The 17,290-nt window shown below is 57.5% G+C and overlaps 1 protein-coding gene and 1 long non-coding RNA gene across 30 annotated transcripts in view; one reads left to right on the top strand and one right to left on the bottom strand.

The window, feature by feature from the left end:
- BIN1 (bridging integrator 1) overlaps positions 1-14,096 on the bottom strand; it is a 55,872-nt gene extending 41,776 nt beyond the window's left edge. For 13 of the 28 annotated variants that reach the window (XM_045479423.1, XM_045479427.1, XM_045479429.1 and 10 more), the window contains exon 1: positions 13,731-14,096. In XM_045479423.1, coding sequence (XP_045335379.1) covers positions 13,731-13,814 — 84 coding nt within the window. In that variant the 5' untranslated portion in view covers positions 13,815-14,096. The remainder of the gene's footprint in view (positions 1-13,730) is intronic. The other 15 variants (XM_045479449.1, XM_045479440.1, XM_045479443.1 and 12 more) reach the window with 10 other exon arrangements.
- Positions 12,505-16,755, top strand: LOC123598770. 2 transcript variants are annotated; one of them, XR_006712775.1, is made up of 5 exons: positions 13,501-13,639; positions 14,090-14,254; positions 14,613-14,649; positions 14,889-15,042; positions 15,303-15,564. It is a non-coding gene; the product is annotated as an uncharacterized LOC123598770 (long non-coding RNA). The 2 variants fall into 2 exon arrangements; XR_006712774.1 differs by lacking the exon at positions 14,613-14,649 and having other exon boundaries at positions 12,505-13,639; positions 15,303-16,755.
- The last annotated feature ends 535 nt before the right edge of the window (positions 16,756-17,290 follow it).

The following is a 17,290-nucleotide window of genomic DNA, read 5'->3' as shown; positions in this document are numbered from 1 at the left end:
GTGGGACCACCGACAGACCAGGGGGTGCCACATGGCCGCCCCTGCCCCTGGCAGGCGGAATGAATGTTCAGGGACCAGGGCAGGCTTTTCTAGGCTTCCTTCTCTGTTTTTTTTTTTTAAGTTTATTTACTTATTTTGAGAGTGAGAGTGTGTGTGTGCACATAGGGGAGGGGCAGAGAGAGGGGGAGAGAGAGAATCCCAAGCGAGCTCCATGCACGAACAGCAGAATCATGACCTGGGCCAAAATCAAGAGTCAGACACTCACCCGACTGAGCCATCCAGGTGCCCCTTCAGACTTCCTTCTGACAACCTTGCACCTGCTTTTCTGTGCTTCTGTGGGGGAGGGGAGGCTAGAGAGATAGGGTGGGCAAGGGGCGTACTGAAGGGGAAGGTGCTATCTTCCCCAGCCCCAGCCCCAGCAGACGCAGTGGGCAGGAACAGGGGCCTAGAGGCCTCACTGGCTCAGTGGACAGCTCAGGGGGATCATTCAGGGGCCGCCAGAGGCCTGGACAGGTCGTCACGCTCCAGGTCTCGGTGTCCCACCTCTATAGTCAAAGGAGGGAGGTGAGGACCAGGTGACCGTGAGAGGCCCATCCATTTCAGCTTCCCAGGGCTTATTCAGACCATCAGCACAGGAGTCCCTGTCTCACCGAGTACGGAGGGACCCTAGGGATCTGACCCACATCCCTTCACTCAACACATCCGGGCTCCCAGTCAAGTCTCCAAGAAGGCTGATGCAGTGAGGACAGGGAGGGGTGGCAGAGACCCCCAGAAATCATAGCAAACACCAGCACACCCTCTATGCCTGCTGGGTTCATGCCTACTGCCCCTTCCTCCCCTGGGGCCCTCTTTGCCAGGAGAAACACAATTCAACACCAAGGGGAAGTTGAACAGTGAGGCAGAGTTACCAATTCTCAAAAAAAAAAAAAAAAAAAATCACAGGAATGTGCCAAAGGAGGAAACTTTGCGTACTGAAGGGGAAGGTTGTCCAGAGAGGGGCAAGTTGGATGGATGCCCAACCCCAGATTCTGAAGGTCGGTCCCTGACCATCCCTTGCTACAGCTCTGGACACTTGTAGATCTTCTAAAAGCTGGAAGGGATTCTGTTGCCTACAAGGAGAAGGAGTCAGGGTGGAAGGGATGAAAGTCACCTGGCCCCCATGAGGTCCTCTCCAAGCAATGCCTCCTTCCATCCTCCCCGGAGCCCTCAGGCCCACCATCTGGATTCCAAGCTGGGCTTGGACTCCTGCACTACTGGTGGGCCAAGCATGCCCTGGACTCAGCCAGGATAGCCCAACAGGACACACACAGAGTGCCAAGGCACAGTCGAACACCCCACACCCACCTAAGGTGCCTCAGCCACCCCCGCCCCAGTGTAGAGCTGAGCCCGTAAGCTGGCACGCCAACTTCCAGTACCCTTGGTGTGAAATGGAGACACTATTCTCCATTTAATCCTCACAAATAGGAAAACTGAGGCTCTCAGGGGTAAGTAGCTTGCCCAAAGTCTAGGGCTTGAGAGGAGGACAGCCAGAATTTGAACCCAAACCTGCCACCTTGCCACACTAGAGAAGGTGCTTTGCAAAACCTTTCCCGTTGCTTCTGCACTAGAGCCTTACACTCCAACTCACTTAGCATTAAGTGTCTACTAGGTGCAGATGCCAGGATCACACACTCACCACGGGACCAGCCTTCACCCTCCAAGACTCTGGGTGAAACAGGGAAGATGGTTACCACATTCTATGAAGGAGCAAACCATAGCGGAAGGGGTTAAGTGCCTGGCTCAAGGCCCAGGTAAGGGGAAGGAGAGGCCCCTGGGTGGCTCAGTGGGTTGAGCTTTCGGCTCAAGTCATGATCTCACGGTTCGTGAGTTCAAGCCCCATGTCAGGCTCTGTGCAGTGAGGAGCCTGCCTGGGATTCTCTCTCTTTCTCTCTGCCCCTCCCCGGCTTGTGCTACATAAGTAGATAAATTCTTTTTCTTAAAAAAGCGGGGGAGGGAGAGCACAAGCTAGAATCCCAGGTCTCAGGGTGTGCTGAGAGCACGTGGCTATGCAGAGGCCTCTCTCCCCACCGCGTGGCTTGGGGGTAGCACTGCACCAGCTGGAGAACATGGTGGCAGCCTCCCCAGGTGTCCTGGGGTGCATAGCGGACAGGGTGACCTGTGAGTGCAGTGGCACCAGTGGGGGTGCAGCCGCCGGGTCCCGTCCTGCTGCTGCCCGTGGGTTTCCCACAGTGCTGACTCAGCCCTCCCGCCCTGCCCTCCAGGTAGTTTCTGCAGTGTGCTAGGCCAGCAGTGCCAGGACCAGACACGAGGAGGAAGCCCCCACTGGTCCACCAGATCCAGAGCAGGCCCCCCTCAAATCCACAGCCTGGGCCCCGGGCCCCCCCTTGGTTGTGGCCTCCTCCAGACCCACAGTCCACCCAGCCAGGAGGAGGAGGCAGTCAACTTGGGGAGGGCAGTGACATTCTAGCTGAACCAAGCCCACTGCCAGGACAGACTGTTAGACTGAATCCTTGAGGGGTGGAGAGAGGATACAAATAAATAAACCCCTGGCTTGGTTTACTATTTCAGAAAAACAACAGTATTTGGGTCCTGTCCCAGGTTCAGCAAATGCATCCAATGAATTGTGGATTTTGTCTCTCATTTTAGATCACGACTCACTCAGCTCGCACTTGCAGCAATTAGCTCATCCTCAAGTCTCCCCTGCCCCAGGGCCCCCCAGCTCTTTCTTCATGGGAGGTGGGAGCAATGGTGCCTGTGCTCAGCTCCCCCTCTACCTTTGGGCTCCCCAGGGAGTGCGGATCAGACCCGCTCTTTCCAAACCTGACCCTCTGAGGTCCCTTGGTTCCTGGGGACAGCCACACTCCCACCTCTTGTAAAGTTGGTTGGCGAATGCCAGGCAATGAGGAAACCCCCCAACTCAGGGAAGGGCCAGTTCTGCAGCTTTACCTTCTCCTCTGGTGTGCCAGCCTCCTGGGGCGACCAGGGGCCGCCTTCCCCACCACACACACACACACACACACACACACACACACGCACGCGCGCGCACCCCATGCCTAGACATGCACCTATGCACTTCAGCAGTGTCTCCCTAGCCCTGGATTTAGGGAGGGGGGTGGCAGCACCTGGGAAAGACCAACCTGGGGCCAAGTCTGATGAACGGAAGGGAGGAAATCCCAGGGTTTCCCTAAGCATCAGTGTTCTCACCTGCCAAATGGAACCATAATCCAGTCCTGCCTACCTCACGGGTCAGCAAGACAATGCATAAAATGAAAAATGGCGGGTATAAGTGTTCTTCATAAATCACAAAATTCCACAGAGACAGGAAGACTGTGCTCCCTCCTAAACTCTCTAGAGCCAGCTGGAGCCAGCAAGGACACAGCTCTGCCATTAGCACTTACAGGAGTCCCCGGGTTCACCTTGTCTCATGGAGAGGAGAGTCTCATGCTTCCCAACTCCCAGATGGGCACACTGAGGCTTGGAGGCCGAGCTAGGGTTCAGCCCAGGTCTCTCAAGCCTGGAGTCTTCCGTTGCACATCAGGCTCCTCGAATGAACGAATGATGGGCGACCCCTCACCTCTGACCCCAGCTTTGTGCCCCTCGCCCGGTCCCTGAAAGCACAGCCCACCTGAACCAGTTGCCTCCCCCCACCACCACCTCCTTCAATCGGGCTCTGGCTCGGGGGCTCTGACTTCCCTCCTCCAGGAGGTGATACCACCACCTCCCAAATTAGCTTTTTCAGCCAATACAGGAAAAAAAAAGAAGGGGGAAAAAAGTACACCACAGTTCAATGTCAAGAATCCTGTCATAAGCAAAACAGCTCAAAACACCAAAGCCAGAATGGTCCATACGTGTGGGTTCTCAGGTGCTTCCCCAAGATGCTCCCTGGGAAAAAACCCATGTGTCAGCTCCCACCAGGGACCAGGCATTGATTGCATTCACTTCCTCCTGGACCCTCTACACAAGCCTATGGGGCAGGAACTCTTGTTCCCATTTACAGAGGAGGAAACGGGGCTGCAGAGAGGCCCAGGCCCGCAGAGTAAGCGAGTGGTCACTGGGGCCACACTCCATCCTCTCTGTTAGGGTCTGTCTTCCTCCCCGCACACACCTCTTAACCCCAGTTCAATCTCTGCCCTTGCTCCACTGCCAGTGCCCGGGGCCCCAGGTTAGCACCTGCATCACCCCCACCTGTATCTGACTCCCAAGACAGTTATCATGTCCTGGCAGAGTGATGATGCCCCCTCAGAGCAGAGAAATAGGGGCTCTATAGTGGATGGGGGTAGGGAGTGGGGGGCCCCTTGCGGGGTTTCTTCCAGCCCAGATTGCCTGTGCCAGGTCTGTCCCTGGTGCCCAACGCTGGGCCCAGGCTCGTCCAGGGCTCAGGCATGTTGGCCACAGTCCTGGGGAGAGGCTGAGCTGAGCAGAGGGTCCAAAGAAAGTAGCAGCAGCTGTTGGAAAAGCAGCCAGTCTGACAAAGGCTCTCCCGTTACCCAATCCGCCTTCCGGCCTCACAGCCTCTGAGAGCCCCTCAAGCCACAGGCGGGAGCAGAAGGCCAACCGCCTCGCCAGCCAGAGCCGCCCCTGGGCCTCCATCCGTACAACAGTACTGTTCCTTTGTCCACTCCTCTCCCTGCAGTCTGCGCTGACAGCCAGAGACCCCACCTGCTGGCACGAACCCTCCTCCCTTGAGGACCCCCCCTGCTCCAACCCAGGAACTAGGGGACCCCCACGTGGCCATCTGACCAGTGGCCTGGCCACGAAGGGCGGAGCCCACAGGGCTGCCTGGAGAGGGTGAATTGATGCCATGATGGCCCCTCCGGGCTGTTAAGCTCTCCAAACCTAGAGGTGTCACTCACCCTCAGTGTCACCTTGGGGACCCAAAACCCAGAAGCAGGGACACATGTGAGGCAGGGAGTATAAGACGTTGTGCAGTTTCCGGCAAGCTTGGGGAACAGACATCACCTGACAGGGTGGACTCCAGGATGGCAGCCCTACCCCAGGTCCCCTTCCCGGGCACACCTGGATCCCAGCCTGGCCAAGCCAGAGGCCATTCCCTCAGGGGATGCAGGACTTACCCTGGGGCTCCTTTTCCTCAAAGCCGGGGGGCTCCCTGGGCCCTGGCCAGTGAGACACTGGGTCCTCAGCTAAGCCCAGACTGGACGACAGACCCATGGCTCAGGCAACACGTGAGGAAGAAAGATAAGCAGGTTGAGGTGCATAGGGGTCTGGGGTCCCTCCCAGCCCTCCGGGGCCTGCTCCCCCCCCACCCCCCACCACCTATCCTTTCAGTCTCGGGCTCCACCCCCCACCACCACCCTTACTCACACACATTCCAGCCACCCTCAACAGGCTGCCAGAAACATCCTTGCACACCCCACAACCCACCTTCTCTGCCTTTCAAACCCAGCTCAAGTGCCACCTCCTCTGAGGAGACTTCCTTGATTGCCCCAGGTGGATGAGAGGCTCTCATGTCCAGGGCACCAGTGCCCTTGCTCTCAGTCTCCCCCGAGTGCCGTGATGGGCACTGGGAGCCCCTTGAGGGCAGGGCAGTTTCTCTCTCAGCACCCGCCACACCTCAGCATCCTGGCCCGCAGTGGGCAAGCCACAGACAGGGGAAGGACAGCCGGAAAAATAAACTGAGGGAGCTAGTTCAGTGTGGGTAGAGGCATCTAAAACACGGAGCCAGCAGGGACGTCCCTACGAAGGTGCCCTGGGAGCCAGGAACAGGGAGTCTTCAGGGGCCCAGAAGGCCTCGGAGCTCTGGCCCAGCACCAGCCGCAAGGAGTCCCTCCCTACGGCCCTGTGGCGCTGTGGCTGGCAGCCGCCCACTCACTCCCAGCCTGTGGGGCACAACCCAGAGACACTGCGGCCCTGGTGCTGCAGAGGCGGAGGCGGCCGCGGCTCACTGCCCTTGGGGGGGACTGGGGGGGGGGCAGCGCATCGCCTCAGGCTTGGACACAGCATGGGGGGGGCACAAATGCCCACCCGCAGGGCACCAAGAGGCTCTCAGTGCCCTGAGGCCATCCCCGCAGCCAGGCTCCAACCCCCCCCCCCCCCCACCCATGCTGGGCCCCCAATCCCATCCCATCCGCGCTGCAGTGTGGTTGAAGGTGAGTCCAGGAAGCAGAGGGAGGAGGTCCAGCAAAGAGTACAGCAGGGCTGGGGCCGAGGACAGCAGTTCGCCGGCCCTAACAGCGAGGTCGCGGGTTCAGCAAACCACACAGACCCCCAGGTCAGCGATCCCCAGCGCCTGTGTCACCTAAAAGCTTTCTCAGGTTGGAAGAAGACTCTGGCAGGAGGCCCAGGCCACGTCCTCTCTGGCATCTGGCCTAAAGCCAGGCAGGGCTCCCGAGCAGGGCGCCAGCCCACTCCTGGTTTCTGGGCCCAAGCTCTGCAGCCTCTGGCTCAGGTTCGCCCCGCCATGGTCCTGGGCCATTTTACTGGGGGAGACGGTACTGTGATGCCTGGGTCCCTCGGAATGGCCTGCATGGCGCAGGAGGTGCCCCTCCATCTGACTCCAAGCCCTGAGCTCTAACTCTGGCCTTCTCTGCTCTCTGAAGGCCTGAAATCCTGCAGTCCTGGCTTTCCTACACCACCCACCCTGCACCCTGAACACTCAGGGCATCTCCCAGGCCTTGGCCAGCCCTGCCTGAGGAATCCACGCACCCGTGCAGAAGTTATGCACTGAGCACGTGCCATGTGCTGAGCTGGAGGTGCCACAGCTACCATAGGAGGCGGGACCCACCCTCGTGGAGCAGATATTCTAGGGAGCTTGCCTCAGGCTGCCCTGGGCCAGTCTCAAGCCTGCACCCAGGAGACCTGCCTCCCCACCAGAGCAATTGCGTGGGGCTGGGCAGCAAGGTCCCCCTCCCCCCTCCCACCCCCAGGGGTGGGTAGTAGGTCCCAGACTTTCAGATTCCACTCCAGGAAAAGACCAGCATGTGTGTATGGTCAATTGCATGACTATATCCTCCTCTATAACATTAAAAAACAACTCTATTAACATCATTTCATAAAAGAAACACTGTTACAATAATACAAACAAAAGTAGACAGAATCTCAGAATAGAGAGTGTTTCTTTATACTGAATGAACTGGATACAGCTTTTATATTTGGGAAAACACACGCGCTCACATAAACACACACCACATTGCCTCGTTAGTCCTTATTTGCATGCAGAAACTCTTGCTTGGGCTACATCAGGAAACTTCCCGCAGTCTCCACACCCCAGAGCCCACCACACGTCCCAAAAGAGTGAAGGTCACACCCCAAGTGTACGGCTAGACAGAGGGGACAAGAGCCCCCAAAACTCATTTAATGGGGGAGGAAGAAGGTCTTGGGGATCCAAATCTGTCAGATGATCCACCTGATAGACAAGGCCTTCCTGGCCAGGAGGGGTCAGGAGGGGTCACTAGAGATTCACATCTCATTTCACATCTCTGCCAGAGACCTGGTAACCCAGATAGTTGACCAGGAGAGCCCGTGGGCAAGTCATAGGACTGCTGGGCCTCAGTGTTTTGATCTGCTGAATGGGATTCATAATGACCTCACCTGGTTGCAGTGGAGATGAGAGTTTTCATCAAGCACCTGGCACTCAGCAGGTACACAGTAAACCATGGCTGTTGTTATCAAGTTAATATTTGACCAACTCTTCCCTCGGAGCAAGAAGAGGCCTGCCTTTCCCTTTTCAACTGCCCAGCCCTGACCCCTGTCAGCCCTTAGCATGGAGTCCGTTTTGCCTGAAGTGAGTGACCTCTTTGGGAGGTGACAGCCCCTTTGGGGAGGCACCAGCACCCCCAGGTGCCAGCCAGTTCCCACGAGGGTGTCCCATCCACCGCACAAGACCAGCTCCTTTGGGGAATGGTGAGCCCCGTGCATTTAATCTGCACAGCACCCCGCAAGGCACACACCCCAATACCAAGGGAGGGAACAGACTCCGAGAGGTCAATGAGTCTTGCCCACGGGCAGTAACGCTAGGGAGAGATTCAGACTCAGCTTTCTAAAAAGTCTTACAAGCACCCACCCCCAAGTCTGGGTCATCTTTGGTGCCTCCCTCCTCCTCTTTCAGTGGCCCCTCTGACCCCCTCATTCTACATTCCAAACCCAGAGCCCCTGCCCCGCTTCCAAGCTGCCCGGGCCTGTCCTCCGTCAGTGCCCTGCTGAGCAGTTTTAGCATGGGCATCCTTTCCTTTGCACTTTTAGTCCCAAAAAGAAACTCTTCCCAAAGAGTCTTTAGAGAAACACAACATCCAAGGGTGACATCTAACAGAAAGCCTTCCTCCTCCAGGTGCCCTCTTACCTGGAGCCCAGAAGCTTCCAGTCAGCCTCTCCCTGGCCAATCCCTTGCACTGTGTGAGAGCCCATGTTCACATCCACACCTGAGTCCTCAGCAGTGGTAACTCAGGGATGCTCGGGAAACGCTGAGCCCAGTTCTCAGAACCCACTCCACCTGCCAGCACATGTTTGTTTCTTTACCGTCTCCCCAAGCTAGAATGTCAGCTCCCTGAGGGTGGGGCTTGGTTTTGCTCAGCCCTGTACCCCCTGTCCCTAGAACAGTGCCCAACACATAGTGGGTGCTCAATGTTCCTTCCACGAATTAAAGAACGGATGAGCAACCCCCCTCACTTTACTGATGGCCAAAGTGAAGAAGCCCAGAGAGGGGGAATAACTTACCCAGGGCCACCGAGTTTATCTGTAGGAGAGTTGATATTCACTCCAGAGCTGATTCCCTCCCCTGCCGCCGGCTGCCCCTCTAAACACACACACACACACACACACACACACACACACACACACACACACAGGCATGCACACACACGCACACCATCATAAGCCCTGATCAGCTAAGGGCTCAGCAGGGATTAGCTGTCTGTAGAGGCCTGTAATGGACACTCACAGGGAGAAGGTTGGGAAGCAGGCCTAGGCAGGGACGGCAGGCTCCAGGGTGGCCTCACTGTACTGCCCTGCCCCACAGAGCTGGCATTTAGTGTGCACTTGCTATGTGCCGGGCACTGTCCAAAGCTTTACTCTCCAACACAAATAAGCGCAGAGGAACCATTATTACCACACTTTATAGATGAAGGTCCTGCCGCTTGCCCAAGGTCCTACAGGGAAACCAAGGACTGCCTGCCTGCCAAGCCCATGCAGGCTGCCTTTTTGACATGCTCCTGTAGTCTCTTCTCCTGTAGTAAGAAAGAGGCCTAACACTGAGGGGAGGACCCAGGGATTCTAGAAACTCATGGAAAAAGAACAATGCAAGGCCTGGCCTTAGGTTCCGGCAGGATGGAGGGACAGAAACATTCTCTTCACATCGTGAAAGTCACACAGCTTGTAAGGGACAAGCTGAATCCAAACTGCCTGGTCCAGGGAAAGGGACGTGGTCAGCGAGCTGCTGGCCTCCTGTGCTCACTCTCACCCCATACCTCAGCCCACAAGGACCCTCCCAGAACACCCTCCGTGCCCCACGTAGCCCAGTGAGCACATCCTTGTCTGCAGACCCCTGGGCAAAACGGCCTTTGCCTCATTCTGAGTCCTGCCATGAGCCAGCAGGGCTCTGCTGAGTGGGAACCCAGCTCACCCCCAGGCCCCAGCCCAGCCAGGACCCCCAGAGCTCAGGGAAATCTGGAGGCCATGCTTCCAATCTTTCCGTGCCCACGTTCCCTAGCCAAATGTCCTGAGCCCCTATAGACATGCTCCCAGAGATGATGCCTGGTTCAGGAGCCTTCCGTCCAGTGGGTGAACCATCTCCATCAATAATTCAGGTTCAGGGACAAGCTGCTCCAAGGGTAGGCAGGTACAAAAGCCTTGTGCAAACTCAGAGGAAAGAGACACAGAGCAGGCAGATAGGGAGAGGCCAAGGAACAGGCGACATGGGGCAGGGTGTGGGCACAGACAAAAGAGAGGGGAGGAAGAGTCCTCAGACACCCAGGGACAGAGAGATGGACACCAAGATGAGGAAACAGAAATGCAGAATGTGGGGGGAGGGGAGCAATGGGTGGCTGGGGCCTGGGGAAGGGGGTAGGTGAGAGGAAGCTGGGAGGCACCCGGGTGGACCCCACTCCCAGGGCACCTGCTCCTCCCTATGGCACGGCTCTTCTTACGGCTGCCGTGAGGATAAAGACTGGTCATACAGGCCTGGCTCCAGCTAAGGCTAACACAGCCACTTTGTTGGGAGACCTTGACCACCAGGCAAATGTGGTGCCATCGGGGCCATGTGTCAGGGTCCTATAAATAACTGCCGCACCTTCCACTCTGACTTGCCAGCCCTGGGCCCTGCCCTCTCCCAGCTGGGCCTCCCCATTCCCAGCAGGCTCTAGGCAGCCTAGGGGGACAGAGTGCATACTCCCACCCCCTGCCGGAGCCTCCTTCCTTGTGCTCATCAGCAGCCCCAGCTCTGCCAGCACACAGCCTCCCTCAAGCACACCGCTCTGCTCTGTGAGGACGCCTGAGCAGTGGGCCTCAGGGGCAAGCAGGCCAGGTTCCACCCCCACCCCAGCTGTCCCTTCTCCCCCACCATCCCCTCCCCCAAGGGGCCCAGCCCGCCAACCTCTAATCCTCTGTCATCTGACCCGGGCTCCACCCTACCTTTGGCTCTGTCCAGCCACCCTACTGAGGCCCAAAAATGGACGCAATGGGAAGGTGACCTCATGACGCCCCCAGGCCGAGCTCCAGGCACACGCTCTGCACCCCAGCCCTCTGGGGGTAGCCGGCGGCTGGGAGGTGAGCAGTGTCACTGCCAAGCTCAGACCCTGCTGGCCCCTCCGATATACGCTTACGCCGTCCTCATGACCAGAGGCCACAGGACCTTACAACAGTAAGCTCCACGGCAGTGAAAGCCAGCACAGCCCGCTCCCCACGGCACCCTCAGCGGGGCCCGGGGCCAGGCACACAGCACATGGCCAAGGCAGAATTTGCTGAACGAGGAGCACACAGCACAAGTCAGCCCACCCACAAGCCTGCATCAGGACTCCCAGGCCAAGCCCTCAAATGCCCTTGTTTGTTCATACATAGTCACTGTACCTCCGCCAGGGCCAGGTGAACATTTGGGTGCACACGCAGGTCTGCTCTCCCCTCAGGGACAGCACCCAGACCAGCGACACAGGGATGGGGGAGGGTGAGATGGGTAACGCCAAGCCAAGACCCATGCAGAGACACACTAGGCTGGGGGCACAGGAGAGCTGGCTCCGTAGGCACCAGAGGGCAAGCAAGGAAACTGGAGCACACTGTCACCCTCAGAGTCCTCTGGATGTTTGGGCTGGGAGTGGATGTGGGGAAATCGGGAAAGAAGAAAAGGAGAGATGGGGCCCTTGAACCTATGCGGATACTATCTAGGCCCTCCACCCCAGCTACTGCTTGTCCCTGACCAGGAGATGCCCTCCTAGGGCAACCGGACCGCTGGAACTGTCCCCATCATTCACTGATCTGGCAGAGGCCAGGTGGGGGAAGGGGGGGGGTGGTACCTGTGAGACCACTGACACTGTGAATTAGACATGGTCCTGAAGACCACCAGCAGATGACACACTCTGAACCACAGGAGGGCAAAGGGGAGATGCATCAGGCTTCTGGGAAGGGGGTACCGCGGCAGGGCCCACAACCGAGGAGACTGAAGGAAGGCTACTCTCTGGCTTCCGATGGGGGGAGGGTCTCCTCACCAGTGCCTGAAGGCCAGAACACAGGCAGCACTCAACAACTCCAGTCGCTTAGAGCCCAGGCTTGGGCAGTGCCAGCCCTTGGCCAAGGCCAGCACCCATGGCTGACCAGCTGTCAGCCAACTGCCCATGCCACAGAACAGGAGCTGAAGAGGGAGGGGTGACAGCTCAGTGGGGTCAGTAATGACATACTGCCACTTACAAGGAGGGGACACAGGTCATGCCTGCTGTCCCTGAAGTTACTGAAAGAGTTGCTGCAGAGACAAGGCAAACCAGGACAATGGGGACACCAAAAGAGCCAAGGGGAGCTAGGGAGGAATAGGACGTCAGTGGAGTGGGGGCGGGGACCTGGTCTCAGCTAACCTTCTGCTTCCCATTCGTCTTTCCCAGCCCCTCAGCAGCAGGAAGTAGGCTTAGCCCAGAGCTGCCGGCTCCAGGCACCTAGATGGATTACCCAGTCCAGGGCGAGGGAGGGGGGAGGGGGAGGAAGCAAGGGCAGAAGCATCTGCCCCTCCACCCCCACCGACGCTCATAGAAGCCTTCCCAGCCTCCCCCCCCCCCCACCGCCCCACACACACACCAGCTATCTGCGGTGCTCTAATCCCTCCCCCCGCCCGGGGCCCGGAGGGGGGGTGGTACAGCTGCTGGGGCCAGGCCAGATCTGGAGACTGGCTGAGGGCCCTAACCTCCACACACACCCACCTATCTCCTTAGCCTGGGACCTTAAGGATGAGCGACGGGACTTAGGGAGGCGCCCGGGAAGCTCTAGCCGCCGTCCCCCCCCCCCCCCCCCGCCCCAATCACGTGACCGCATCCTTAGGGAGCCCCGCAGGTCTTAGCTGCAAAAGTCATTGTTTATAAACAGCCAGACAGGGGAAGGCCGACCGGTCCCCAGATTCCTCCTCTCGGCTGAGCGTCGGGCGGGAGAGAGGGCTGACTCCGCTGGGGGGCCCTGAGGGACCACCCCGGCTGGAGCACGGATTCTACAATCCTAGATTTCAGAGTCCGAGGCGGCAGGGGAAGTGGCGTCAGCAGCTGGCGTGATCCAATTCAATGAACCAGAGGTGGCTTGGGAGGGAAAAGTGAGCGCAAGCGGACCCCCGCCCCCGGGTCCCGCACGTCCGGCACCGTCAGGGAGCCGCTGGAAGCCCCAGCTGCGTCCCCCTTCGCCTGCTGCCCGCTGCCCTGGGCGCCAAGGGGTCGGGTTTCCTGAGGCGCCCTCCACGCCCCCCGGCTTAGCCCCAGCTCCTTCGAGCCAGCTCCCCACCCAGGTGGTGGGCTCCCAAAACCGGAGCCACCACCCCCTCCCCAGCCGCCGGAAACGCCAAGCCGGGGCTGGAGCGGGAGCACCTCCCCGAGGGGCGCGCAGCGCCGTGCTCCCTGAGGGCCGGGCGGGAGCGGCAAGGCCGCGGGCACCTCTCGGCAAAGGAAACTCGATCCCTCCTGCGGCCGGCGGGGACAGAAGGTGGAGAGGCGGGCGGGGAGGAGGGAACGGAGGGCGTAGGAAGCGCCCAGAGGCCTGGAGAGCGAGTGCTCCAGCACCCGCGGGCCTCGGGGCAGCCTCGGGATTCCCGGAGCACGGCGGCCCTGGGGGACGGGTAACAGGCTCCCTCCTTCCCCCTGGAGCCGGCCCCGCCCGCGTGGCTCGCGTGGGGCTGAGGGGCTAGGGGCGCCACCCAACCTCCCAGCCTCCCGGCCCTCGGTCTCCAACGTTGGGTTTACTGGACCTCGCGCCCCGAGAAGAGCGTGGGCCGCCTCTTCTCTGCAGACAGGCGGAGGAGATACAAAGCGGGTTGGGGGGGGGGGGAGGGGGGAAGGAAACGAGGGCGGGGGGGGGGGTTTGAGGGGACAGCTGCGCCCTCTCCTGCCCCTGCCGGGGGTGGGTAGACAAGACGCGGACCGGAGGGGGCGCCCAGAACGCTGGGGGCTGCAGCCCGTGGACCCCCGAAGGCTCCCAGCAGCGGTCGTCCGGAGGTGACAGGGCCTGATCCCGGGTGAGGACCAGCCCCTGGGGGTGAGTGGTTAGGGGGAGGGAGGGGACAGGTGGCCCGGACCGCGCGGAGGCCGGGGATCTGGCTCCCTCACCTTCTCCTGCGCGCGCGTGAGCTTCTTCTGCACGTTGCTGGCGATCTTCCCTGCGGTCACCCCCTTGCTGCCCATCTCGGCCATCGTGGCTCAGGCCTCGCCAGGCGGCGGGCGCCGATCTCCCAGCCCCCAGCCCCCGGCCGCGCGTCCGGCCCCGGCTCCGGCTCCACGCCGCTCTCTCGACAGCCGAGCCGACTGACGGAGGCGGAGCGTTCGCCCGGCGAGCGAGCGAGCGAGCGAGCGACGCGGGGACCCGGGGAGGGACGGACCGAGGGAGGGGCGGGGAGGAGGGGCCGGGCCTCGGGCGGCGGTCAGCGCCCCCCGCCCGCCCCCTGCGGACCAGACTCTGCCTTTTAAAGGGCCTCCGCGGGCGCCGGAACCCTCCGCGGACCCGGAGCGAGGGGAGGTGCGCGAGGGCGCCCGGTGCTGCGGCGAGCGGGTCTCCCGGGGCGCTCCGAAGACACCGCCCCGGGGCGGAGATGAAGAAGCGGTCCTCCCGGGACAAGAGACCAGCCTGAGAAAGGGTGCGTTCCAAAACCAGAGGTTAAGGGAGGCGATCGGGGCGCGTCCCCGGGATCGGGGAGCCCCGGCCTGGAGTGCGCGGCGGGAACCCGCTCTCCAGCCCTGGGTTTGGCTCTGGCCTCACGCGGGACGCTCGGCCTCGTCCTGGCCTATAGACTCACCAGTTTTCACCTGGGTTCGGGGGGGGGGGGGGGGGGGGGGGGGCCCTCTAGGACATCTTCACATCTCTGTCGTTGGCACCTAGTCCCGTGCCTACAAAGCGCTCTGTCCTCCCATTTGCCGATAATTATTACTGTAATAACAACTGACCATTAACTGAGCACTTACTGTGTGCCTGGCACTCCGCTGTCTCCTGAACAGGCGGTATAGCTTCCAGTCTCCACAACAGCCCTATGAGGTAGGTGCTGTTATCATTCCCATTTGACAAATGGGCGCAGAGAGGCCTGGAACCAAATCTCTGATTCTGCCTTCCAGGCTCTCTACCACTATATACTGGGCTGCCTTCTCTTCTGCGAGGCGAGGAGGGGGATGATTAATGATCGTTATTCAAAGAGAAGATAAGGTTATTGCTAACTAGCTTTGCCAACAAATCAATGACACTTGTTCGAGATTTATAAATATGTGTTGAATCTACAGATCCCACTCACACCCCTTCCCCAAATTATGTCAGAGGCTATAAAGGATGCCACAGCCCTATGCTGCCCTGGAGGCCAGGGCACCGCCCTGCAAGGTTTCTCAGGCACCGAAGGCTGAGCTGAGTGGAGAGAGGAGTCCTGGACGCCCTGTTGAGGTGGGTGGACAGGTGCCAGGGCAGGGGTCCCTGGGAGGCTCCCAGAAGCAGGAAAGGCTTTGGAGACCATACACCAAGCCCCGCCCCCAAATAAATGGAGAAACTGAGGCCCAGGAATAAAAGGTTTTCACTTCCCTCTGCGTGGAAGGCCTCCTGTACTCTGGCCACTCCTCCTTCTTCTTCCCATTACTGCTCAGTGCCCATAAGGGATGATCTTAACCAGTCCTCCCTCCTGGCTTATTACCACTCGTATTTTGCAGAAAGACAGACTGGGGGTTGCAGCAGCTGAAGATCACAAGAGAGAAGCAGATATCCAAACCCTGGTCTTCCTGCACTAAAGCCCTCAGCTGATACACCGAACTGCGTCCCAGAAAAAGCACCAAGCACTGCACAAATGGAAAGCATTTTGTCAAAATTATGATTATAAACTCATGCCCGATTCGTGAGTTACAAAAACAAAACGTAAACAGCACAGCCTGAGTTGTTAAAGCGACTTTTTTCTAAAAGCTCAACGTGCTTTCACTTCATGGTCTCTCTTCTCCTAATTTTATGATTGTCATTTTTCTAACCGTTCTCTAAGAGCGCTGTCTCCCAACACTCCTCGGAGGAAAGGAGGAAATAAGCAGAAGTCAAACCGTATTACAATCAGTTCCCAGGGAACAGTGGGAGATTGTGCTTTGCTGGGCTTTGGTGTTGCAAAATATCACTTGACAAAAAAATTGGAAGCAACTTAGATGGTTATCAGCAGGATGGAGTCAGCTCGGGGATCATTCTAAACAACCATCCAGAGATGTAGCAACATGAAAATAATGCTTACAGTATAGTTGTGAGCAAAAAGGAGAAGACCAAAAACACTGTGCATGCACTCTGTCCTTGCAACCACTAAAAATAAATATAAGTGCTCGTGATCCAAGACTCAAAAGGACCATGCACAAAGGAAACAGGCTTTGTTTAAGGTCGAGAGATTATGGCTGATTTTTTCCTCTTAATTTCCTAAGTATTCTACAATATACTATATGGCCTTAATAACTAAACACATGTATAGCTCTATCTTTAAACGTGGTAATTCTTTTTTTTTTAATGTCTATTTATTTTTGAGAGACAGAGACAGAGTGTGAGTGGGAGAGGGGCAGAGAGAAAGGAAGACACAGAATCGGAAGCAGGCTCCAGGCTCTGAGCTGTCAGCACAGAGCCTCACGTGGGGCTAGAACTCACCAACTGTGAGATTGTGACCTGAGCCAAAGTTGGAAGCTTAGCGGACAGTGCCACGGAGGCACTGAGACACCCCTAAACATGGCAACTCTTAATGTGATATCTACGTTGGAAAAACTTTTTTAAACACAAAAGCATTGGAAGATCTATTGAAATAAACAATGCTAGTTTGAGAGTACATAGAAATTTAAATGTTTTAAACTTCAAAAACTACTATTAACACATAAGGTTAAAAGTTTGGAAGGACATACTCCAAAAATGTTAGTCACGAGTCCAAGGGGTAGGAATGTAGGAGATTTTTACTTTCTTCTTTATGATATGCTATAATGTCTGATTTTCTTTACCATGATAGCCCATTGTTTTCACGATCACAAACAAAACACTAAGATCCAGTATAACTGGGCAAATGGCACAGATGGACAATTCACAAAATCGGAGTTTCAAATGATCAATTAACAGGTTTTAAAAAAAAAACGTTTATTAAATCAACGAATTATATCATTCCTGCCTCTACTTTCATCAAATCGGCGAATCATTTTTTAAACTACATTACCTACAGCCAGAGAGACAGGCACTCACACATACTGCTTCTGAGATTATGACAGATACTGGAATTTCCAGAAAGCAGTCTTGTAATATGTATTAAGAACCATCAAAATGTCTATATTCTTTAGGGTGTCTGGGTGGCTCAGTCGGTTCAGCGTCAGACTTTTTTTTAACTTTTTTTAATGTTTATTTATTTTAGAGACAGAGAGAAACAGAACATGAACAGGGGAGGGGGAGAGAGAGAGGGAGACACAGAGTCCAAAGCAGGCTCCAAGCTCTGAGCTGTCAGCACAGAGCCCGATGTGGGGCTCGAACTCACGGAGTGTGAGATCATGACCTGAGCTTAAGTCGGACGCTTAACCGACTGAGCCACCCAGGCACCCCAAGCATCAGACTCTTGATCTCTGCTCAGGTCACGATCTCATGGTTAGGTGCCTGAGATCAAGACTCACAGTTTGTGAGGTCGAGGCCCACAAGTTGGGCTCTGCGC

The sequence above is a fragment of the Leopardus geoffroyi genome, chromosome C1, assembly GCF_018350155.1.
Source record: "Leopardus geoffroyi isolate Oge1 chromosome C1, O.geoffroyi_Oge1_pat1.0, whole genome shotgun sequence".
Lineage (NCBI taxonomy): Eukaryota > Metazoa > Chordata > Mammalia > Carnivora > Felidae > Leopardus > Leopardus geoffroyi.
This window is presented reverse-complemented; position numbering and strand designations above follow the sequence as displayed.